The sequence below is a fragment of the Podarcis melisellensis genome (genome assembly GCF_964234715.1).
Source record: "Podarcis melisellensis genome assembly, chromosome: 17".
Classification (NCBI taxonomy): domain Eukaryota; kingdom Metazoa; phylum Chordata; class Lepidosauria; order Squamata; family Lacertidae; genus Podarcis; species Podarcis melisellensis.
In genome coordinates, this window is record NC_138534.1 from 35445030 (window position 1) to 35469541 (window position 24512).

At 44.7% G+C, this 24512-nt stretch overlaps 2 protein-coding genes across 8 annotated transcripts; one reads left to right on the forward strand and one right to left on the reverse strand.

Annotated features, from left to right (window-relative positions):
• Positions 1-85: 85 nt before the first annotated feature.
• On the forward strand, positions 86-8753 carry ZBTB5 (zinc finger and BTB domain containing 5). Of its 7 annotated transcripts, XM_081894133.1 has the most exons (4): positions 86-391; positions 1007-1383; positions 2818-2998; positions 5024-7929. In XM_081894133.1, exons 3-4 carry the CDS (start codon positions 2886-2888, stop codon positions 7053-7055), a joined length of 2145 nt encoding a protein of 714 aa, XP_081750259.1. In that variant the 5' UTR covers positions 86-391; positions 1007-1383; positions 2818-2885; the 3' UTR covers positions 7056-7929. The 7 variants fall into 7 exon arrangements, with proteins under 7 accessions (XP_081750259.1, XP_081750262.1, XP_081750261.1 ...); XM_081894134.1 differs by lacking the exons at positions 86-391; positions 1007-1383 and adding an exon at positions 1816-2532 and having other exon boundaries at positions 2563-2998; XM_081894139.1 differs by lacking the exons at positions 86-391; positions 1007-1383 and adding an exon at positions 8189-8753 and having other exon boundaries at positions 2871-2998; positions 5024-6804.
• An 807-nt stretch (positions 8754-9560) lies between these two features.
• On the reverse strand, positions 9561-22396 carry GRHPR (glyoxylate and hydroxypyruvate reductase). The gene is made up of 9 exons (XM_081894831.1): positions 22238-22396; positions 18157-18281; positions 16439-16511; positions 16021-16137; positions 14283-14371; positions 12947-13051; positions 11678-11813; positions 10485-10615; positions 9561-9779 (listed from the first exon to the last, which is right to left on the reverse strand). Exons 1-9 carry the CDS (start codon positions 22327-22329, stop codon positions 9658-9660), a joined length of 990 nt encoding a protein of 329 aa, XP_081750957.1. The 5' UTR covers positions 22330-22396; the 3' UTR covers positions 9561-9657.
• Positions 22397-24512: the final 2116 nt, after the last annotated feature.

The window sequence follows — 24512 nt, forward strand, 5'->3', positions numbered from 1 at the left end:
TGCGGGGCGCGCGGCGGGGGTGGGGCGAGGCGAGGCGTGCTGCGGTTGGGTGGCCGCGGGGTCGCGGGAGGTGTGTGTGTCGGGGGGGGAGGGGTTGGTTGGTGTTCCTTCGCGAGCACGCGCACTTGAGGAAGCCCGTTGAGGGCGGTTGGCCGAGACGGCTTGCTTTCCATCCCCTCAGCGCGGCCTGTTTCGGAGAGGGGGGGGGCGAGGCGGGCTCTTTCGGCGCAGGTGCGCATGCTCCGCGGTGGTCCGAGGGGCGGCGTGATTCCGTGACAGACGTTGGCCGGGCTGTCAACGGAGAGGGAGCGCGAGGTTCCTGCCGCCACGCCCCCTTTCTCCCCTCCCCCTCCCCCTGGGCTCCCTCCCGGCGAGGGCGGGGCATGGACTGGTGAGTGGCCTGTGGGGAGGGGCGCCTCCTGCCCTAGACGGGGGGGGGCTTCCCCTCCTTCTCTGTCATCGGCCCGCTTTGCATAGGCCTAACTGACGGGGGTGGGAGGGGGCCGCACTTGAGAGCCTCCATTGTGTCGCTCTTCTGCCCTTTGAAGGGAGGGGGCTGTGAAACGTTTAGTGTTTGGGTTTTGTTTTAAAAGAAATCATGCCTCGAATGCTAATTTAGAAAGGCAGGATCTCAACAGATGCATGAAATCAAGTGTCTTCTTTGGCCATCCCTCGTAGCCAAGTCAGATTGTCTTCCATGAACATGGTTTTAACAGTGAGTCTGTAAGTGGAGGGCAATTCTGGATCCACATGTCCTTCCATAGGTTTCCAGGTGGGGGTTGATCACAGTGAGGGTTTGCCAAGCGTGCCTTCCTCTTAGCACGTTTCTCCCCAAGCGTCTTCGAAACCCATGACACCTTTGGTAAAGGCTATTCAGGACACAGTCGTCTTTGAACACTTCCCCCCGCCCCCCTTCGCAGAAAAAGCTTGAATTGGGGGCAGGGGAGTTGGCAGGCCTAATTTCAAGTAGGCTCGGGTGCCTTGTAACATTGTCTTTCTCTTGCAGTTCGTAAGGGCATGGCGGGGCTATAAATAGGCCAGCATGGTCCTTGTGAAAACAAGCCTCAGGACCCAATGCTGACATCAGCTTGCAGTGTATTCAGTGTTTTGGAAAGAGCTGCACTTTACTCTTAACTTTCGTTTGCCCTGCTGAGTAAAAGATACAGGAGCCATCCCAGATTCCTTTGCATGGAGTAAATAAGTATTGGTGCTGCTTCCTTTGAAAAGACCCCACTGTTCTACTGGCATTATCCAAGAAGACAGGCATAGTTGCATTCTGTTCTAGAACTGTCCACACTTCTATTTCAATTGTGGAAAGACACCAGATGAGACTGCAGGGATTGTCAGGTGTGGACTTATGCTGAGGTACCCAAGAACCAGTTGGTAACTATAAATCTTCAATAGTTTTGTCATGGGGGTATTTTGGATGTAAAGGTCTCCTTTCATCTAGGACTGAAACTATTTCAGAATAATTTCTGCTGTGTTGCCTTTTTTCTCAGACATGTTGTCCATAAACATACTATTTCTTGGAAATTCTTTATGCAATTAAGTTCTTATCACTGAACGTCAGTTGCAATTTGCCACATAAAAAGTCCCTTGAAAAGGAAGCTGCCTTATCCTAAATTGGACCATTGGTTTATCTAGCTCAAGATTGTATATACTGATTGGCAGCAACTCCTGAGTATTTCAGACACTACCTAGATGTGCTACGGATCGAACCTATAACCTTCTTTATATAAAACATATACTCTACCATTGAGCCATGGCTCTTCCCCAGCTACTACTAATTATTATTAAATAGGAACATGAGGAATGACCACAAAGACTAGAAAGTATTGAAAACAAATATTCATGTTTTAGCCATGGTGCAGTTCATGGTGTCTTTAGCTGTAGTCTATCTCTCAAAACAATGAGCAGGGAAAAGCTATTTTCTAAGCTTTTTTATCAGCTTAGAAAACGTGGCCTTAAGTTAGATGCTGGAAGCCACGACAAACTGTAAAATGTGATTGTGTTTTGCTGTTGTAACATTATAATGTTATTTTTTAGGGTGACTTTTACTAACTTTAAACAAGCATGTTTTACACGCTAAGAGCACAATTGATCTCTGGAACTTATATAACCAGGTTCCCTCCATATGTTTTGCATTACAACTCATAGTAGCCTCAGCTAGCACAGCAGATGGTTAGCTAATGTGGTGGTAGTACAAAATATCTGGAGGGCACCAGGTTGGGGAAAAGTGAATTACAGCATATGACAGTTGCACATAGCCAAGTAAGAGTCACTAGCTCACAATGCCTTAGTTTTTTAGCACTCTGAATTATAAATTGAAATGCTTGGAGCACACTTAATCTTAGTAAGAGTCACAAAGCATTCCCCTTTGAGAGCTGGACATGATTAAGCAAGACTAGTTCTCTTACTGTTTTTCCCTAAAGCAGGAGAGTTGAATTCAAAACAGATTAAAGGGCCAAATTCCCTACCCAACAGATGTCCAGAGGCCACATCCACCCCTTTTCATCAAAAATAAGTAATTTTGTACCAAACTGTCCACTCCACCTTAATTAGGCACCAAATTTTTACAAAACAGGAATGGCTACCATAGTTCTAGCAAGTTACCTGTGTAATGTTAACAGTATCTTAAGATAGCAAATGCATACTTCGTAAGAATACTTTGCTGTGTCATGGAATAACATCCATGAATGAGTCAGTCCCTTTAACTATTATGGGCATCAGCTTTCAATTCCTAAAGATAGAATTCTTTTGTCAAAAAGTAAACACAATGAGTCTTCAATTCTGCATTAAATCTTATCATACTTGCAGCTGGCACAGCTGTTGCATTATCCAGAGGTTGTTCTTGGAGACTTGGCCACTATTGGAAATGGGATTAGATGGACCTTCTTGCAGAAACCAGCAGAGTACATGGAAGCAGCCACTTGTCATTCCAGATTATGGTCACTGAGTTCCTAGTACCCAATGGAGGAGCATCCCTCACTTTGTCACAGTATTTCTTTAATTATTCTTAACACTTTGAAGTGAGGAAATAATTGGTTTATTCAGTTTTGATTTCTTTTGACATTTTGTTCAGCCTAATAAAAACATTGCCCAATTTGGATTTTGAAATCTTATGAAACAACGTATCTGCTTTTTATATTAGATATATAGTTATCAGTAGACTTATTTGTTTGATTCCGTTAGTGCATATGTATTTAACTGAATGACAGAAGTGGTAAATATAGTATTAGTTATTCATGAATATAGCCTGGTGAATATTTTCTGAATAAGAACAAAAATGAAACTTAATGATTGGCATAAAGGAAATTGGCCATTTTAACAAAAATATTTTTACCAGTTGAAAAAAAGACTTCAAACTGGCAGTTTCAAAAAAGGCAATCGAAAGAGAATTCAGTTGTTGTTCTCTGACTTGATGGCAATTTGCTGAGCACTAAAGCCTTTAAAGCTAAGAACTGGCATATTTTGGACCCAAGTAGATGGAGGGGGAAACTTTTTCAAAGGGGAAGGTGGCAGGGAAAACCCCTTTAAAATTTCAGTTTTCAGCTATGCGTATGAATTGTTCATTTTAAAAAATAATTCAAAATATTTTCAAACTAAAATAAATTATTTGATAAACTGACTCAACAAAGTATAAGCAACAAGCACAGAGTATAAGCAGATCTTGAACGGTTCACATATTTCAAATGCCATAGCTAAACCTGTTACCTTTATTATCAGGATAAGAGCCTCTTTCTAGAAACAGCTGGAAAGTGGTCTTCCATCTTCATGGTCCTTGGTTCCCCTCCCTGAGGGTTCCCAACTACCCAAGTGGCTTTAGTAATTGGTCTTCAGTGTTCTCTGACATGCACAAGGGGCATCTGGCCACAGGAATTGACCAGGTTCTGGCACGTTTTGTGGAGTAGAAGCCCACAAGGGCAGTAGAGAGTCAAACCTGTTGTGTGCTGTGTTTCCTGGGCAGCCAGTTCTACTTGCCACTGGCAAACTGCAAAACTGCACTCAATTACTCACTCTCTCTTGGCTAATCCCAGAATTTCTTCAGAGTTGAAGAAATGATTATTAATGAGCAGTGACAAATCTAGCCCTAGGGCCAGATTGTACAGCAAACCATGACATAAGACAGGCTTCTGTTGGGTCTGCTGAGTGCTGAATAAAGTAACCTGTTGCAGCCCATGCAACTCAAGCTGCTAGTTGTCCTATGGCCTTGTTATATATGCAGCTATTGAGTGTGCTGGGAATTCAGACATTTCTTTTGTGGGTGTTTCATCTGTCTGCTTGCTCAGCTGTTAACATTCCTCCCCTTCTTGGTAATTTCTTACAACTAATTGCATCTGAGTATTTTGTATAGGTATCTTATACTTCTCTCCAGCACAGTCTCCGCAGTCTAACATTAAACAAGCCACATGCTCCTAAACTGATTTCCTGGACTTGCACAGCTCTTTTGTATTGCAGTCTAAACTTTGGTTTCCATTTCCAAGCAGAATCCCATTGTGTATCTCAGGCCTGAAGCCGTTGCATTCACATTCCTACAAACTAAGGAAATCATGTGTATTTCAATATGGTGGTGATAAGTTTTAAAAACAAGCCTAGTACAGGAGCTTCTGTTATCAAACGTCTACTATATTGGCCTGAATATAAGCCGCACTTTCCCCCCCAAATTCTGACCGTGAAAAGTTAAAGTGTGGCTTTTATTCACGACCTTACAGAATGTAGCCAGGAGTTCAGCGAAGTGGTACCCGCCCCGCGCGTAGTCCCCTGTCCTCTCTCCCAAGGCTGGGAAGGGAGAGAATGAGGAAGGGGAAAGGACGCCGGCAACACAGCACGGCCCCTCCCCCCAGTATGCAGCCAGGAGCAGCGAGGAAGGGAGCGGCTTATATTTGGGTATTTTTTCTTCCCCCCCCCCATTTTAAAGGTGCGGCTTATATTTGGGCCAATACGGTATATTTTGTGCCCCATTTGTGTGCTAAAAACCAGAAGTTTGGTCCTTGTTTTTACATCATATTTTCTCTTTTCGTAGGATCATGGATTTTCCAGGGCACTTCGAGCAAATCTTTCAGCAGTTGAACTATCAGCGGCTTCATGGTCAGCTGTGTGACTGTGTCATTGTGGTGGGGAACCGGCACTTCAAAGCACATCGCTCCGTCTTGGCAGCATGCAGCACACACTTCCGTGCTCTTTTCACCGTAGCAGAAGGAGATCAGACCATGAACATGATCCAGTTGGACAGTGAAGTAGTGACAGCTGAAGCTTTTGCTGCTCTCATTGATATGATGTACACTTCCACACTCATGCTTGGAGAGAGCAATGTTATGGATGTGTTGCTAGCAGCTTCTCACCTCCATTTGAACTCTGTGGTTAAAGCCTGCAAACACTACCTTACTACAAGGACACTACCAATGTCTCCACCAAACGATAGAGTGCAGGAGCAGAACGCACGCATGCAGCGGTCTTTCATGCTTCAGCAGCTGGGATTGAGCATAGTGAGCTCTGCATTAACTTCTACCCAAAGCACAGAAGAACAGGCAAATTCTATGAGCTCATCAATCAGAAGTAACATAGAGCAACGGAGTGCTTTTCCGATCAGACGTCTCCATAAACGTAAGCAGACTTCTGAAGAAAGAGCGAGACAACGCATTAGGGCTCCCATAGATGATTCTATCATGTCAGATGTTACTCCAGAGAGCGCGCAGACTGTGGTTCATTCACGAGATGAATTTTTTTCCCCAGACTCGCTGAAAATTGTAGACAATTCTAAACCCGATGGTGTAACTGACAACCAGGAAGATAATACTATTATGTTTGACCAGTCTTTTGGTGCCCAAGAAGATGCACAAGTGCCAAGCCAGTCGGACAACAGTGGGGGGAATATTTCTCAAATGTCTATGGCATCACAGGCAACTCAAGTGGAAACTAGCTTTGATCAGGAAACAGCTTCCCAAAAAAATACCTTTCAGTGTGAGAATCCTGAGGTTGGACTAAATGAAAAAGAACACATGAGGGTAGTGGTGAAATCTGAGCCTTTGAGTTCTCCAGAGCCCCAGGATGAAGTGAGCGATGTGACTTCCCAAGCAGAGGGAAGCGAGTCTGTTGAAGTGGAAGGCGGAGGACCAAGTGCTGAAAAGATAGAACTGAGCCCCGAGAGTAGCGACCGCAGCTTCTCTGACCCGCAATCTAGTACCGACAGGGTAGGAGATATCCATATCATGGAAGTAGCAAATAACCTGGAACACAAATCTACCTTCAGTATTTCAAATTTTCTGAATAAGAGCAGAGCCAGCAGTTTTGGTGCTGGCCCAAATAATGAGGACAACATTCCAAATACAACCAGTGACTGTAGAATGGATAGTGATGCATCGTATTTAATTAGCCAAGAATCTGGGCCTGCTAATGGTCATTCCTCTGCCACTGTCTCTCATGTAGAGAATCCGTTCAACGAGAGTGCAGACTCCCATTTTGTCAGGCCTATGCAGGATGTAATGGGTCTTCCTTGTGTACAGACTTCCGGCTACCGGGCAGCAGAGCAGTTTGGAATGGACTTCCCCAGATCTGGCTTGGGGTTGCATTCTTTATCGAGGGCAGTCATGAACTCGAGAGGCGGTGCCACCACCTTTCCTGGGTATCGCCGCATAGCTCCCAAAATGCCTGTAGTGACCTCTGTTCGGAGCGCTCAGATTCCGGACAATGCTTCGAATTCTCAGCTGATGATGAACGGAGCCACTTCCTCTTTTGAAAACGGGCATTCTTCCCAACCTGGCCCACCGCAGCTGACCAGAGCGTCTGCTGATGTTCTTTCAAAATGTAAGAAAGCCTTATCTGAACATAACGTCTTGGTAGTAGAAGGTGCCCGCAAGTATGCCTGCAAAATCTGCTGCAAGACTTTTCTAACTTTAACAGACTGCAAGAAGCACATCCGTGTGCATACAGGCGAGAAGCCCTATGCCTGTTTAAAGTGTGGCAAGAGGTTTAGTCAGTCAAGCCATTTGTATAAACATTCCAAAACTACTTGCCTACGCTGGCAAAGCAGCAATCTACCCAGCACTTTGCTTTAACTTTCTTCCTCCGTTCCATGATGCCAATACAGATTTTTAATAATCCATGGAACACAAGAGGCGAACATTTGCAGTGTGATTGTGCCACACACGCAAAAAAAAAAAAAAGGCTTCTTTTTAATACTTGTACCATACCTACCTCACAGGGGTTTTGTGAGGCCTGAACAACTTCTAAAAAGCGCTTTGAAATTCTCCAGCTCTGACACAAATGTAGTTCTGAGAATGCAGTCGTAACACACATTTGGGAGTAAGCCCCATTGAACTCTCTGGGATTTGCTCCCAAATAAACATGCTTAGGATTGGACTGCATGTATTATATATGGATACAATGCTTAGTGTCATTAGTTCTAAGAGTAGGAGAAGGGTTGGAAGAATGAAAGTGTAGCTAGCACATAACTAACTAGCATGTTTCAAAAAGCTGAAGTGGAACCTTTGTAATGGTTTTTTTAAAAAATGATGTGAAAGCATTTATCTGTAAAATAGGTTGCTACATGGAGTGTGTGAACAACGTTACTAAGAGCTCTTTATTGTGAGACTGCATATCTTGAAGAGAAATGACCTTTGCACCTCAAAGTGCTTTTGGAGTGTGTTATAGAATAACATAGTTTTAGGGGTTCTGAATGTATTTTTGGTTGTTTTGCAGTAACATACACTGTGTAATGAAGGTGCTTACCTTGAGTCCAATGCAAGTAACTTTTAGACTGTCTGATATATGTATGTGTGTATATACTTTTGAATACAGCAAAATCTAGGTGTTTCATAGTTTCTCTTTTTGTAAGATCTTGTACTGAAAAGTAAAGTGTGTTTGTGTCATGCTTGGTAGTGTTTCTAATCAATTTGTATTTCATGTGTTAAACTCAACATTACGTCGTAATTGATCCGTCTACTGTTGTTATTTCAAAAGGCATTCTTGTAAGTCCTTTGACAGTGAAAGTTGCCTTTTCAAGTTCTGCTGGTCAAGTTCGTCTGAATTTATGGTACCATTTTCAAATACTTTTTTCCTTCTTTAATGTGCATTTTAATATTAAAAGTCAGTGGTGGCTAGGAACATTTTGATGTGGTAGGGCTAGAGTTTTTAATCTTGCTTTTTTCCTCACAATAGGACTCATATGGTACTTTTTTTTTTTTTTTAGGAACGCGTGCCATTACACCAAGTGCAGAGTTCCATTGCCTTACCACTGAAAACCATCCATGACTCTCTGCACATCTTTGTAGGGGGCAGAGCTTCCGAGTTTGGTTTCAGCCTTCCCTAGCCCTAAGGCTACCAGAGCCTCAACAAGTAGGAGAGCACTCGCACCCTCCTTTTAAGTTCAGGCTGTTGAAAACAGATACACATCCATTTTGGGGGAATGCTTTGGAACTGCACGTGGCAGAGGCTATTACACAGAGGGCAGGCTTTTTCGGGGGGGGAGGGGAGAAAGAGGTGAGCCACAGAAATTGGTGTGGGTACTAGCAGGAGGCAGAAGCAGATAGTGGGCTTGAAGCAGCACAATGCAAGCGACTTGATTGACTTCGACAGTGGAATTATGGTTTGAGGGGTGGATGGGAGAGAGAGAGATAAAATGTGTGGGAGGGTACCACCCCATTTAGACCTAACAACAAGAATTACTGTATATGGCAGTTTAAAGACAACTTTGTAAATCCATCCTCAGCAACTGTAGGCAATCTTACTATTTCAAGTAAATTACAGTGATTTTTCTCTCTGTGGCAGGCATCCCCAAAATCGGCCCTCCAGATGTTTGGGGACTACAACTCCCATCATCCCTAGCTAACAGGACCAGTGGTCAGGGATGATGGGAATTGTAGTCCCCAAACATCTGGAAGGCTGAGTTTGGCCATGCCTGCTCTACGGCATCCCCAACATTCATTTAAAAAAATTAAGATGTAGATGCTCTAAGAGTTTAAAGTCTGACAACTTGCTCTTGTTTTAGGCCTGTGCATGATCAAAACTGTAAGACGCATCTATACTGTAATAATGCATAGATTTTCACTGCAAACCTTTTGGCAGCAACAGAACACACTCAGTTCTGCTTCTGAGAGTGGGGAAGTTGTCATTTGGACGGAACTCAAGTTGCATTGACCTCAGGGACCAAAGAAGCTGCTTGGGGTTGGCAGAGGGCTGAACACAGTGTAAAAACTGCCATGACAGCTGGACATTTAATCAAATATCAATAAGGCAGGATGAGAAACCATCAGTTCTCAGTAATTTGTCGATTGGCCACAGTTGCGGAAGCCTGGAAGTCCTTTTAAAACAGGTCATGGTAACAGCTCCCCCACTGAAGCCTATGACAAAGTAACTTCCAACAGTAGAGGCCACTATGGGAGGGGGCAGGGAGAAATGCTCATTATTTTCAGTCTGCTGCTTTCTGTTTGCTTCTGATTGAACGGTTGTAGAAAACATACCCGTACACAGCATCTTAATTACTTTGTATAAGATATAGAGTATTGCTTTTAAAAAATAGGTGTGAACTGGAACCTTTTGCTATAATACACAAAAGTCTGCCGCTGTTTTAATGCTTTATTTGAAAGACAGTTTGTCCCATTTAATATCCATTTGGGGCAAAAAGTAAAAAATCATTCAAAGCTCTTCCAGTCTTGCTTCTCACAGCTTGAGTTCGCTTGGCATGCTTTCTCCTTTCAGTCCAGCCAGAAGATTGTTGGCAGCCAACACGGACATGGCATTCCTTGTGGCGTAGGTGGCGCTTCCAATATGAGGCAAAATTACTGCTCAAGACACGGGGGGGGGGGGGGGGGAAGCAATTTAGGAAACGAGCCAGTATTTATCGACTTGTAATCACTAGTTCATGAATATATTGTTTTATCAGATACTATATCTTGATTCATGAAATCACTTGCTCATGCCAACCCCTTCCCTCTGTATTCTATTTCCAGGGCCCCATCTCTGTTAGATCAGTGTTTAAAGATATTATCTGTCTTTTGCAGGGCATGCCAATCCAGTTACAGCCCAAAGACGCAGGAGCAGGAGTGCAAAATTCAGAGGATGCCCTCTGCATTTTATTTCTTGCTTTACCCATGCACATACTTAGAGCAACATCGTGGGAGAGAGTATAGAAATGCCACAGGATGTGGCAGCAGGCATAGATTTCTTTTAAGAACAACTCCCAATTTAGAAAAGAACGACCCACAAGTTTCTAGTCCTTATCATTGCAAAGATGTTCTTTTGACACATTTCCACAAGGAAAAACCTCTGCTTGCTATTGAGCCTTGCCGGTTCAGTGCAAGTGAGACTTGAGCAGCACCTGTCTGTTTCTGAAAGGCAGCCGTTAATTCCCCAGGAGGAGACGGTGCAGAAATGGCCATGTGCACATTAAGTCTTTAGCGGAGATTCCTGCATTGCAGGGGGTTGGGCTAGATGACCGTTTGGGTCCCTTCCAACTCTACAATTCTATGAAATTAACGTCAGCTTACCACAGTTCTTGAGGGAAAGAAGCGGATTATCAGTAGGCAGAGGTTCTGGGGTTGTAACATCCAAGCCCGCTGCTGCGATGTGGCCATTGACTAGAGCTTCGTATAGGTCCTTTTGATTGACAACAGTGCCCCTAACAGAGCAAAGGGAGAAAACGTGGGTTGTGAAGGTGTTATTGCTGCATTAAATAATTCAACAAGACTCTCATGGGGGAAATACAGATTATGGCTTTTCTTGACAGCTTAATACTACCACACTGTTTATGCCTTGCCTGAAGTAGCAAGGGTGCTGCTTTGCCGGGCTGCATCCCCCATCACTCTGGTACTCTAGGAAATTGTATGGGGGGGGGCAGCTTCCCCCATTCGGTGCAAGCAGCAGTGACTTGGAACGGTGCTAAGGATTAAATGACTCCCAGGGTCATTTACTTACTATTCAATGCATTGCACTAACGGAAGACAGCACAATGATTCGTGCTAGTGCAGTGAGACTTCCCTTCTCCCACTGCACCCAAGCTTCTTGGCGGGGGGGGGGGGGAGGGGGAGAGAGACTGTTATGTCAAGGAAACAGAAATGCTTGAACTGATGGGACCTTAGCATTATGCAGAATACAACCTGCTGATATTGTACATGCTAAGTTTTCTATTTTGGCTGGTGTTTGCTGCTTTAAAAATGCAATAAGTATGGAGCTAGGCAACCAGTTATTAGACAGACTGAGCAATATACAGCACTCACAGGAGCAATGAACATCCTGTCTAAGGGAAGGACTGCAGAATATTAGTTTTGAGTGGTGCAGGCCTGGATAGTGATAGACCTCGAGAGAGATCCAGCTAGTTAAGTGTTTTGAATATGGAAAGCTTATTTCCACAATTGCAGCTTCTTTACAAAACCAGGGCAAATGTCTCATAAAGGAAGCACGACTGCAAGGGAAGATATGGCGTCTTGTACTGCAATGTATTTATCGTGCAGTGAAGAGATTTGGACACGGTGGAGGCCCTTAATTAAAACGGGGAGGGGGAATGATTTGTGCATTTTAAAAAACTCGCGATAGACAAGGGTATGTTGCAAATCTAGGCTCACGCTCCTCCATACTGTCATGTTACTTCGGTCATGCTATGCAGTAGCACTGGGACTTGGCATTGTCTTGGGGGATGTGCCCCCGATTCCCAGCCTCCACTCTGGGCCACATCTGGTTTTACCTGCTTGTGTTGATGAACACAGACGTCTTCTTCATCTTGCAAAAGAAGTCCCTATTGCACATCCCCTGAGTGTCGGGTGTCAGAGAACATGTCACAATGACAAAGTCCGACTCTTCTGCTAGCTTGGCAAGGGGCACTGGAGAAAAGAAAGAAAGAGGAAACTCACTGTGGTCTGTTTAAGAGGTTTACCTACTTTCACGAGCTTTTCCTATTGACCAAAACAGCAAGGGTCCTTCTGAATAGAGTCAGGAGAGCAGGGATGATTCAGGCATGCTTGAGTCTGCACAATTACGCTTTTGGCACTCCTTGAAGCCTGTTGCGGCATTCATATGAGCCAAGTCAAATGGGAGGAATTGCCCTATTTCTGTTTTCAGAGTGTACTGTTCTACCCAACACCATGAGGACGATGATGTACAGCGATGTGTGCATATCCAAGTATTCTGTTCTTTCAAAAGGATCCTGTTTGACTCATTGAACTACGTGGCACTCTGGGCTCTGAACAACAACCTAACAATCATCCAGTTTGTGCTGTACTTTGCCTGAAGGGATGGATGACTGATCTTCCAAAACACGCCTGTGTAAGGTGCATGTGGCTGCCATGTTTGTTCCATATCGACTCTTGACTTGCGGTGCAGCAGTCGGTATGTCTCGTTGTAAACAGCATGTCTCCAGAAGGGAATTGCTGTTCTCTAAGCGAGACTAAGGTTAACTGGTGATGGCTGGGTCCCTGCTTTGGCAATGCTTGCATGACCAAATGACTTAGGAGGTGGGGTGCATAGCCCTGATTTACGAAGGGATATATACTCCTCACTTTTAACTATGGTCACCGGGAACAGGAACAAATTAATCTTAAGGTTTTGTCAAACTGAAACAATCGTTCTCATTTGCAGGAATTGAGTGAATCCTCTTTTCAACCAACATAACACCAAGTCTTCTCATTTCAGAGATTTTTTCCCCCCTCACTGAAGTGACTTACAAAAAGCCATACTGGATCAGGCCCCTGGTCCATCTAGTCCCAATGTCCTGAGAGGAGCCTGCAAGCAGGTACTGAGCATCAGGGCACTTTCTCTGCTACAGTTTCAAGCAACAAGTATTCAGAAGCATGCTGTCTCTGACCTATGGAGGCAGTGAATAGCCTCCATTGTGCCCAGTAGCCACTGATAGGACTTCAACTTCAGTTTTCTACTCCGCATCAATGGGGGCGGGAGGCGGAATGTAGTATTGATCACACATAAAGTAATCCCACTAATACAAAGATAGAACTCTCACCAAACTCGGCTTTCAGTTCCATAGCAGCTTCAGGTTTGGGGTGACGTCCTGCATACAAAAACTTCTTGACTCCAAATGGCTTCAGACGATGTGCTACAGCCTGCCCTAGAAACATGAGGAACCAAAGGATATCACATCACTCGCTAGGCAAGGGTGTTTCATCCTTCAAGACAGAGAAATGGGGCTTCTGAAAATGGTGTTAGCACTTCAAAGGTACATGCAAAATTCACATAATCAGAGGCTTTCTTTAACACTGAACGCCCAAATCAAAACTTAGCACTTGAGCATTCTCGGATAGAGAAGCAGATGAGAAAAATTGGTAAATCGAGGTAGATACAATCATTTTACCACATCTGCATACCTGATCCATGGTTAAAATCTTACCCTTTGGCAATAGGATAATTTTGCCACATGGTTACACACAAACTGTGTACAGTAAAACTTTGGTTTTCGAATGTAATCTGTTCCAGAATGCTGTTTGACTTCCGAAACGTTCAAAAATCAAGGGTCAATGGGCGGTTGACAAAATCCATTGAAAAAATGGAAAAACATGCAGTTGAAGCTGTTCAACTTCCGAGGCGCATTCGAAAACGGAAGGTATTACTTCTGGGTTTTCAGCGTTCGGCTTCCAAATTGTTTGGCTTATGAGACACTAGAAAACCAAGGTTCCACTGTATTCGGAAAACTGCAGTCCCAGCCATGCCTCAGAGTAGGCTACAATGAATACAATGGGACTTCCTTCTCAGTAAACACATCTAGGATTGAACTACTACCCAGTGTTGAGTGAAATCTTTCCAGGTTAGAGGCCACAACTATTCTGAACTCAGTTTCTCCAGTTCCCCAGTTGGTCCATTGGCAGATGAGCCATGAGCAGAACTTAAGCTCTTGCTGTTCCCAGTGAATTATCGTGCCGACGGGCAGAAGAATGGGCGGGCTACCAGCAGCTCTATGTTGAAAAGGCAACGGCAATGGCTGCGCTAAAGGCACTTGTGGCGCCATATATCTCAAAAGTCGGGTATGTGAGAGAGACAACATCAAACACTGCACGGCTCCTTTGGGGGTCATGGATATTTGTTCAAAGAGACAATCAATAGTAGAAAGTCCACGTTGCGATAAAGTGAACAGTACAAGCTTTAGGACTGATAACCTGAGCCTAATCTCAGATGCTCAGTTCTGCAGAGATTGTGCAGTTAAATGTCTCCACACAGATGCAGCAGATACCTCCTTCAGGGTGGCGACTTGAGGTTTGGACCTAGACACGTGTGTAATGCAAAGACATGATAGTCAAACCAGTGGTGGAAGGGCAGGCTGAGAATGAATGTACAACTCAGCTTACCTATTCTTCCTAGCCCTATAATCCCAACGGTGCTGTTAGAAAGTCCATAGCCACACATCCAGAGGGGTTTCCATGTGGTCCAGCCACCACTGCAAAAAGGACATCAAATTACAATGGGAACAGCCCCAGAGCTTAGCAGACAAGCATTAATGTAACGGCAAGAAAAAGCTGCATTGGCTAAACAGGTTCTTAGCTAAAATTCCAGAAATGAGCCGCTGTAGACAATGGCAACCCACAGACACTGTTATCTTGTTACCTTAGACAAAGGAAGAAATCCTGCTTTAAAAGCTTTGATCCACCCTTTATCTTGCAAGGCCCACATTGATTTCAGGCCTAATCCCATTCTCTACTCTCTAGCCCCATATCAGTTGGGTGGACTCCGGAAAATAACAGACAAATATCAAATGGGCACTGGAACCAACATCTGTCTTATAATGTCCAGGGATAGATGATAATTCTGCCAGTTGAGTAGCCCACATCTAGCTATCAGTGGTTCAGCAGCGTACACTTAGATACCTTGATCCAGTGTTTCCCAAACTTGGGTCTCTTGCTGTTTTTGGACTACAACTCAGTACCTAGCTAGCAAGACCAGTGGTCAGGGATGATGGGAACTGTAGTCTGAAAACAGCTGGAGACCCAAGTTTGGGGAACACTGCCTTACTAGATTTGCACCACCCTGTCACCACAATATAACTAAAGCATTTATTCAACTGTAACTAGGATTATTATATACTCTTTAAGAATGCTTAAAAGGAAAGCAACACTTCATGCACACTCTCTCATTCATCTGTACAACAACCCTGTAATGTAGGTCACTATTATTACTTCTCATATTGCAGGGTGAAGCTGAGAGTTCAGGATGTTGCATGCAGCTATCTGATGAGTTCATGGCAAAAAGCAAGATTTGGACTGGGGTTTTTCCACTTCACAGTTCAGCCTCAGGGACCTGGTTCAGACTGTAGTTGTACTGCAACTGAACTCTGCTGCAAGTGTCAGCTTGCATAGCTGAATGGAAATAAAACCAGATGCCAAAGACAAAATAGCTTGAAGCCCAAAGTTCAGGGGACTTTGTCACCTTCTGGAAACTAGTTTTCAATGTGCATGGATTTTTAAATCGTGTGTGTGTGTGTGTATACAGGGTGCTCCTCCTTAGCACAGTCCAGCAATACAGTGGTACCTCGGGTTAAGTACTTAATTCATTCTGGAGGTCCGCACTTAACCTGAAACTGTTCTTAACCTGAAGCACCACTTTAGCTAATGGGGCCTCCTGCTGCTGTCGTGCCGCCGGAGCACGATTTCTGTTCTCATCCTGAAGCAAAGTTCTTAACCTGAAGCACTATTTCTGGGTTAGGGTTAGGGTCTGTAACCTGAAGTGTATGTAACCTGAAGCATATGTAACCCGAGGTACCACTGTAGTTGTTATAAGTGCATCCACAGTTTCTGTGAAGCACATAGAGGATCTTCTTTGCATGCAAAAGGTAAGTGGCATTTCCAGGTAGGGTGCCCAAGAAGCCCACCTAAAACCCTGGAGAACTGTCATTCAGAGTAGACAACACTCAACTAGACAGACTAACCATCTGACTTTGATTAAGCCACCTTCCTACTTTGCTGTGAGCCACAGTTGCCTTTTTTAATATGCTGAATGAGGTTAAAAGACAAAATAGGACACGGCCACCCTCTCCAAGCAGTCCAAACAGTGTGGTGTGGAAGTCCCATAAATACCACTTTGGACACTCACTTCTTCACTTCCTCCACAGATTCTGGCAGCCTGCGGGACGTTGCTAGGAGCAAAGCTACTGTGAGTTCAGCCGTGGCATCTGTCAGGATGTCTGGCGTGTATCCCACACGGATCCCACTAGAATTTGAAAGAAGCAGTCAGATCTTCTGTGTTTTGAGCCACAAGGCACTTACTGACTAGTTTTGTGGTACTCATCAATTCTTCAACATAGGGGTAGCCTGAGCATCAATTGTTTGGTCCATAGGCCAGTTGGGCAATGGCATGCATTTAAACCCCAGCCGCTAATTTTCCTAGGGGAAAGCTGCTCTGGGAAGAGGCGATTTTCAACAGAGAAGCCTCTGGGGAACATCTTTTCTCCCTGTCAGGATAAGATGTAGTTTGCCTCTAAGAATCACCTTTAAAAAGATGTGAGTCTTACCGCTTTTTTATTTCCTCAATGGCAAGATGGTCATATCCCACGGACAACGTACTGATTACTTTCAGAGATGGTCCTGAAAAAGATGAAGATCACATGCTCAGAACAAAAGGTCATTAAGAGGAAGGCAACTAGTGTGGAAGTAGCAGGGTATGAGAAGGGGTTAATCTCCTTTAATGTGCATAAATTACCCCAAGGATGAGCTAATAATGGGTGCAAGGTCAGTCAAGCCAATTGCTATGGTAACGGCCCAGTGCCCCAACTATATGATTAATGCCCATCAGTCTGTTAGTTTGCAATTCGTCTGTGAGTCGTCAGTCTGTTGGTGTAACTTGTCCAGTGTTACATCTTGAATTGCTGGAGTTTATTTGGAGCAATGGAAATATTTTGTACTTGAATGTATCTGTATATGTCTGTATCTACATTCAAAACTGTTTTAGCGAGCCTTATCTTCTGCAACAGTAAACTATTTGGACCTTAAGCTTCTTCCATGTGGTGACTGGTACTGGGAGCAACTTGCACTGCGTGGATATCTCACCTGAGATTCCCAACAACTAGTTGGAAGAGAAAAGCAGTGAAGTGCTCACCTCAAACACAAAAGCTCCTACCAGCTTCAGAAAGCATTAAAAGTTAAAGAAGTTGGCAGCAACAGACTTGTCAAGCCTTTGGCTGGTTACTAATAAACACAGAGAAATGAAGAAGGCGATTTTTGATGAGGTTTCACAAGGTCCTGCTTGAAAAGAAACAAAATAATAAAAGAATTAAATAGCTGTGAGCTTTCATTCATTAATCTGTGCAATTGACCAACAAAATACAGAGGTACCTTGGTTCTCAAAAGCCTTGGTACTCAAACAACTTGGAACCCACACACTGCAAAACCGGAAGTAAGTGTTCTGGTTTGTGAACTTATTCAGAAGCTGAACGTGCTTCGTTTTGAGTGTTACGCTTCTGGTTTGAGTGTTACGCTGAGGTCTGTCTGTTTTTGCTATTTATTTTTTGTTTTTGTGGCTCTTTTTTGTTTTTGTGACTGTGTGGAACCCAGATCAGCCTCTAATTCATTGATTGTGTGACTGCAGTACATTGTTTATTGCTTTCATTTTATAGATCAATGGTCTCATTAGATCGTAAAATTCATGTTAAAATGCTGTTTTAGGGTTGTTTTTAAAAGTCTGGAGCGGATTAATCCATTTTGCATTACTTTCTATGGGAAAGTGTGCCTTGGTTTTGGAATGCTTTGGTTTTGGAATGGACTTCTAGAACAGACTAAGTTTGAGAACTAAGGTACCACTGTATTGCACTGAGGATTATCCACACACCCAGAATAGTCAGTGGGGTAACAACAACCCACAGATACAAACACAGTATAAAAATGGGATTTAACAGCACATTTGCCTCATGGAACTTTCCCCCCAGATACAGACTGTTTGGCCAAATAATCCTGAATGCAAACCTTCACCAAAAGGAGATAAGAAGAAGAATGAGGCTGGGGTTGAAGCCAGTCCCATAAATTTATTCCAGTGCCACCTCTTGAAAAGAATTAGGCACCAACTTCAGCTTTATACAGATGCAGGGCTTTGGTCTGCATTGGCACCAGTATCTGGGGAGCAGCCAATAACTTTCCCTGCCCAGGTTGTCACATGGATTGGCAAGTCACTGGCCGTGTTAATGTTTCTACAGCCCACTCTGACACCATTCCGCTGAGCTCCCACCCAAGGTCTCACCTGCAGCATCCAGGACTTCCTTGTCAATCCGGTCAGACAAGAGGCACAGGAGCCCGTCCTTGCCAGCCACCCCCGCCAGCAACTCCGACTGTGGGATTGGTTCATCTGAATCCCATTGCTGGACGCTGCAGCATCAGAGGAAGCAAGAAAGGCAGAATCACACAGAGCAGATCACAAGTCGACACGAGGCCTGTGGGTCCTCAGATGTTCTTGAACTACAACTCCCATCACCCCTAGCTAGCAAGGCCAGGGATGATGGGAGTTGTAGTCCAACAACATCTGGGGACCCACAGGTTGAGAACCGCTGCGCTAGAGCAGTGTTTCTCAACCCTGGGCTTCCAGCTGATTTTGGACTACAACTCCCATTATCCCTAGCAAGACCAGTGGTCAGGGATGATGGGAACTGTAGTCCAAAAATAGCTGGAGGCCCAAGGTTGAGAAACACTGCGCTAGAGGCTGCACAGCTTTCGCCACTTTAGGTCTTCAGTTTTAATTGGCAAGGACAAACTTCAGTAAGATTGGGCACCAGTTGCTTAACCTGGAAGCTGTTCTATCGCAGGAGTGTTGTGTATTATAACAGGGGACGAATGAAGATACTAAATTATATCACTCATGCTGAAGAAAAAAGGTAAAGGGACCTCTGAGCATTAGGTCCAGTCGTGGCTGACTCTGGGGTTGCGGCGCTCATCTCGCTTTATTGGCCGAGGGAGCCGGCGTACAGCTTCCGGGTCATGTGGCCAGCATGACTAAGCCGCTTCTGGCGAACCAGAGCAGAGCACGGAAATGCCGTTTACCTTCCCACCAGAGTGGTACCTATTTATCTACTTGCACTTTGACGTGCTTTCGAACTGGATATGTGACTGTAAAATTCTAATCTGAAAAACCAAATGAAGAAATTTTAAAAAATGAAATGGGCAGCAGCATGCGAAGAGAGACTCAGATTGCAAGCAGGGAGAGGAGAGTTGGCAGGTAGATGTGGAGATGTTCCACTTCCACAACAGCTGCTTGCCGAGGTTTTCAGCCAGATCCCCTCCTCCTCCTCCTCTCCGCTGAGTTGCCAGGCATGTGGAGGATTTGTGGAGTGGGCAATGAGGTCTTTCATGCGGCCCAGGGCAGAATGAGTCTCTCGCACTACTTCTGCCTGTGATGAAGTCCAGTGCAACCTGAGAAACACCCACCCCTCTCCAGCATGTGTGGGAGGGGGGATTTGGGGTAGGGAATTCACATCACCCTGAGCTACGGCAGGACACAGAAGCAAGGCCACCCACCCCAGGGGTGGCGCGAAGGGGAAGCATCAATAGGGACCACAAGTTATGGCTTAGATACTGATCCCAGCCAATTTTAGTCTCCTGGTTTGCACAAATGATTAACCATTAGCTGGCCTGGAACAATGGCAGTCTTATTTGAATGTAGTCAGCTGGTCAGCACAAATAACAGTTTAAACAGACAAAATTACTCCAAGGCAGGGTGGATAAAAATCAATGTGTTTTTTTAGAATAAAAAATAGGATTTTTTTATTTAAATCAGATTTTTTAAAATATAAATTGGATTTTAAAAATGCTTTTGGAGGGAAAATCTTTCTAAAGATAGTTTTCTATTTAAGTTACATTATAGTCCAAATGCTATTCATCAGGAGATGTGGGTTTATTTTATTTTGGGGGGATAAAAATGTAGATGTTTATATACGTGCGTGTTTGTGTGTACACACTTTCAATACTGTTATTAAGTATGGTGTCAGGAGATGGTACCCACTTTATCTGGACATATATATATATGTGTGTGTGTGTGTGTGTGTGAGAGAGAGAGAGAGAGAGAGAGAGAGAGAGAGAGAGAGAGAGACTATAAAGAAGGCTGATCACCGAATAATTGATGCTTTTGAATGATGGTGCTGGAGGAGACTCTTGAGAGTCCCATGGACCGCAAGAAGATCAAACCTCTCCATTCTGAAGGAAATCAGCCCTGAGTGCTCACTGGAAGGACAGATCGTGAAGCTGAGGCTCCAATACTTTGGCCACCTCATGAGAAGAGAAGACTCCCTGGAAAAGACCCTGATGTTGGGAAAGATGGAGGGCACAAGGAGAAGGGGACGACAGAGGACGAGATGGTTGGACAGTGTTCTTGAAGCTACTAGCATGAGTTTGACCAAGCTGCGGGAGGCAGTGGAAGACAGAAGTGTCTGGCGTGCTCTGGTCCATGGGTCACGAAGAGGCAGACACGACTAAATGACTAAACAACAACTATATATGCACCCTGGGTCCAATGCAGGGATGGAAAACCAATGGCCCTGCAACTGCTGTTGGGACCATCGATCCCGTTGTCTGTTGGGCATGCTGGCTGGGACAGATGCAACCACTGGAGTGCTGCAAGTTTCTTATCTCTGCTCTAATGCTCCAGACAGGCCTGCTCTGCTTTGTAAGTCGCCCATCCACCATTTTATTTTTGCAGGCCCCCTTTCCACAGTTCAAACCTCGCTCGAGGCGGCTTACAATATGGAGGTGGGGGGTGGGGAATACATAGGCACAACATAACAAAGATCGTCCTGAACAATAATAAAACATTTAAAAGATGAGCAACTGCAAGTCATAAATCACAAGGAGATCCAGATACAAAAAAGTGACAGCAGCAAACAAAAGAACAAAAAGCCTCAAAAACACACACACACACACACACGATTTCCATAGCTGTCAACTGTCCCTTATTTGGCGGGAAACTCCCTTATCCCAGCGCCGTTTCCTGCTGCTGTCCCTTATTGATGATGTCCCTTAAATTTCCCAGGTTTCATGCTCGCCCGGCTCGGGAGGGAAGCAGCGGCTCGGGATCCTCCGCCGCGAGAGAGCGAGAGAGAGCGTGCACACGGGCTGCCGCGTCCCCGTCTCTCCGTTTTCCCTCTCAGGGGCGCGTCGTGAGGAGACGGGTGGCGGCGGGCAGGCAGCCCCTCTCTTGCGAGACTTCCGCCACGCTGCCAGGGGAAGCCGGAGGCGGCAGTGGCGGCTGAGGAGGCGACCTGAGGGAGGAGGAAGAGGAGGGATGGGGAGAGACGCAGAAAGGCGGCACTTCAGTGGCTGCCACGGCGCCACAACCGCCTCATGCCGGGCTGGCGGGCGGCGTGGGCGAGAGTCCCTCTCCCTCTCTCCCTCTTTCTCTAACCAGGAAGGGCCGATGGAACTTCTTGCTCCAAGACGACGGCAGCCCCGACGTGCTGCTTAGCATATCCTCCAACCAGCGCAGCATCTTAATGTAGTGATTTCCCCCTCTGCACCCCTTTCATAACTCTATTTTTATAGATCATTTGTCCACCCATAGTTCAAATTTTTACTACAAGTTTTCTGTCAAGCCTACCAATCTTTACAATAGCTTTTCAAATGAATCATAAACTTTCCCCATTCTTTATTAAAGAGGTCCTCTTCCTGGTTTCTAATTCTGCCTGGAAGCTTTGCCATCTCGACGTCGTTCATCCGTTTTGTCTGCGCCTCTTCTTGGGTGGGAGTTGTAGACCCTTAGGAACATCTAGTCCAACCCCCTGCAAAACACAGTCAGTGGCAGCCAAAGCAGCCTGGCTCCATCAGTGCCAGATTTCTGTATAAACTAAGCCAAAATCCCTTATTTTGGCTGCTGGTCCCTTATTTTCAAATCTGTAAGTTGACAGCTATTGGGCATGCTGGCTGGGACGCATGCAACCTCTGAAGGGCTGCAAGTTTCTTATCCCTGCTCTAATGCTCCAGACAGGCCTGCTTTGCTTAGTAAGCTGTCCAAGCACCATTTTATTTTTGCAGGCTGCCTTTCCACAGTTCAAAGCACGCTCGAGGCGGCTTACAATATGGGGCGGGGAATACATAGGCACAACGTAACAAAGGTCGTCCATAACAATACAAAAAAGCGACAGCAGCAAACGAAAAGCAGCAAACACACACAAACACACGATTTCCCAAAGGTGAACACGCAAGAGAAGGAAAGAGGGGGGTTCACACGTGCGTGTAAGCAGCCAGAGTCAGGGGAGCAGCCCTGCGACCTTTCCAAGGGGAGAAGGGGGGGGGTGTTTCTCCCTTGCACCACCAGCCCGTCTCCCCGCCAGCCCACTTACTCTCCGGCCCGGCTCAAGGCCGCCAGCCCCTCGGGGGGGATCCTCCGCGTCACGAAGACCTTCATGAGTCTCTGCACGGCCGCCGCTCTCATGCGCCGCGTTGCAAAGGCGACTCCGGGCGAAGCGGCTCCTTCCCCGCCCCGTAACCCTTGGCCCCGGCGGCGTCCGGCGGAGAGCGGCTTGTTCGGCAGCGCCCCCTGGTGCCCATCCGCGGCCACGTCCAAAGCGCGCAGACGGCTCGCCTCGCCCAGATGTTGGCGCGTGTTCTTCTAAAACAAAAATCCTTGTCACTGTGTGAATCCTGCGGGTGAATGGGGCTGAGGCTAAGCAAAATAACATTGGTGGGGTTCTTTTCCAAAGGGCAATCTCCTTTTGACTGTTTACTTCCTAGCTGTCGCGCTTTTTTACTGGGGGTACGCAAGGGTACGCAGACCCTAAACATTTTGTGGATCTTTGTACTTTGGTTCATTTGCTTTATTTTTCCCCCCAGTTTGAACTATGAAATGGTGATTTTCTTGAGTCAAAATGAGAGTAGCCCTAAACATTCTTTAAGAAAAAAAAAGCACTTGGTTGCAAGCAGGGCCGGATTTAGGTTTGATGAGGTCCTAAGCTTCTGAAGGTAATGGGGCCCTTTATATTTCCAGCTGTCCTTTGTCAACAACAAATTGTGGCTGTTTTTTGTGTTGAATATATGCTATATATGGTAATTTATGGACCTAGTAGGTATCTAGATATGTATTTTATCAAAGTAATTGTTGAACTGAAATACAATTAAGAAGAAGTATATTAATAGTGAAATAATTATTAAGCTCTAACTAAAAATGATTTTTTATTCATAACAAACTTAATAATGCAAACACATTGACATTTGGCAATAACAAAAGTTCCTTTAGAAACACAATTTACAAAGGCCCATTACTTACATCATAAGAGCCTACACAACACAAAACACTGTTGCTATATGTAGGTTTTTTAGGGACGCAGGTGGCGCTGTGGTCTAAAACACAGAGCCTAGGGCTTGCCGATCAGAAGGTTGGTGGTTCGAATCCCTGCGACGGGGTGAACTCCCATTGCTTGGTCCCTGCTCCTGCCAACCTAGCAGTTTGAAAGCACATCAAAGTGAAGTAGATAAATAGGTAACGCTCCAGTGGGAAGGTAAACGGCATTTCCGTGAGCTGCTCCGGTTCGCCAGAAGCGGCTTAGTCATGCTGGCCACATGAGCCGGAAGCTGTACACCGGCTCCCTCGGCCAGTAAAGCGAGATGAGCGCTGCAACCCCAGAGTCGGCCACAACTGGACCTCATGGTCAGGGGTCCCTTTACCTTTACCTATATGTAGGTTTTGTTTTATTTATTTAATTTTATTTGTTTTTTATCTTCTATTTTGGAAATGTACATCCAGTTTTTTTCCTCTTTAATTTTTTTGGGGGCCCCCAAGAGAGTGGGGCCCTAAGCTATAGCTTGTTTAGCTTATACGTAAATCTGGCACTGGTTGCAAGTGGCATATCAGGAGTGGCACTGCCAGTTCCTTCATACCTGTAAGGTTATTTATTGGCTGGCTTTTTAATTGTGGAGTGAAAGAATTGGCAGCTTTTTAGTTTTTTAATTAATGGAGACTTTCCTTGTAAGATGGCAACAGTGGCAGAGATGGGATGCCGTCCTTCCAACTATCCAATAGTCACCGCGAACCCATATGCAACCTAGATTTGCTAGCGGGGGCAGTCTTCATATTTTAATTATTTCCTTCTTCTTTTTTTTGAAATAATATTTATTAAAGTTTCAAAGAATTACAAAAATAAAAATAAAAATAAAACAGAAAATACAAAATACAAAGAAAAATAAAAACAAATAAAAACAAATCAATTTTTCCATATCTTATCTTTCATTTACTTGTTTCCCTGACCTCCTCACACCTCCCTTTTTTGTATTCTAATTCAGTTAGTTATTTCAGCACATCCTTCCCATTTTTGCTTTTATCTTAATAATTTATCTTAATATATTGTATCTTTACATTCTCACCTATTCTTAATCCAATTTCACTTAATTCTATAACATTACTGCTAAAACCACATAACTTCATTCCAGCATCCTTCTAACATTCGAATGTTTCTGTAAATAGTCTTTAAATTTCCTCCAATCTTCTTCTACCGGCCATATTTTAATTATTTTCACCTGGTTTGTACTTTAGAACTGATTATATGCTTGTTCCCACTTAGAACTTCCTAAGTGTTCTTTTTTGTGGGTTCTCATCTTTAGAGGTGTAAATAGCAGCATTTT

What these genes read in the sequence shown, in the direction of transcription:
- GRHPR (XM_081894831.1), bottom strand. Translation starts at nt 22,329, where the DNA reads ATGAGAGCGGCGGCCGTGCAGAGACTCATGAAGGTCTTCGTGACGCGG. An exon ending in ATTGAGGAAATAAAAAAGCG is followed by an intron (nt 16,138 to 16,438) that starts GTAAGACTCACA and finishes TTCAAATTCTAG; the next exon opens with TGGGATCCGTGTGGGATACA. An exon ending in TCTTTCCCTCAAGAACTGTG is followed by an intron (nt 9,780 to 10,484) that starts GTAAGCTGACGT and finishes TGTCTTGAGCAG; the next exon opens with TAATTTTGCCTCATATTGGA.
- ZBTB5 (XM_081894133.1), top strand. Translation starts at nt 2,886, where the DNA reads ATGGACCTTCTTGCAGAAACCAGCAGAGTACATGGAAGCAGCCACTTG. An exon ending in GCATCCCTCACTTTGTCACA is followed by an intron (nt 2,999 to 5,023) that starts GTATTTCTTTAA and finishes CTCTTTTCGTAG; the next exon opens with GATCATGGATTTTCCAGGGC.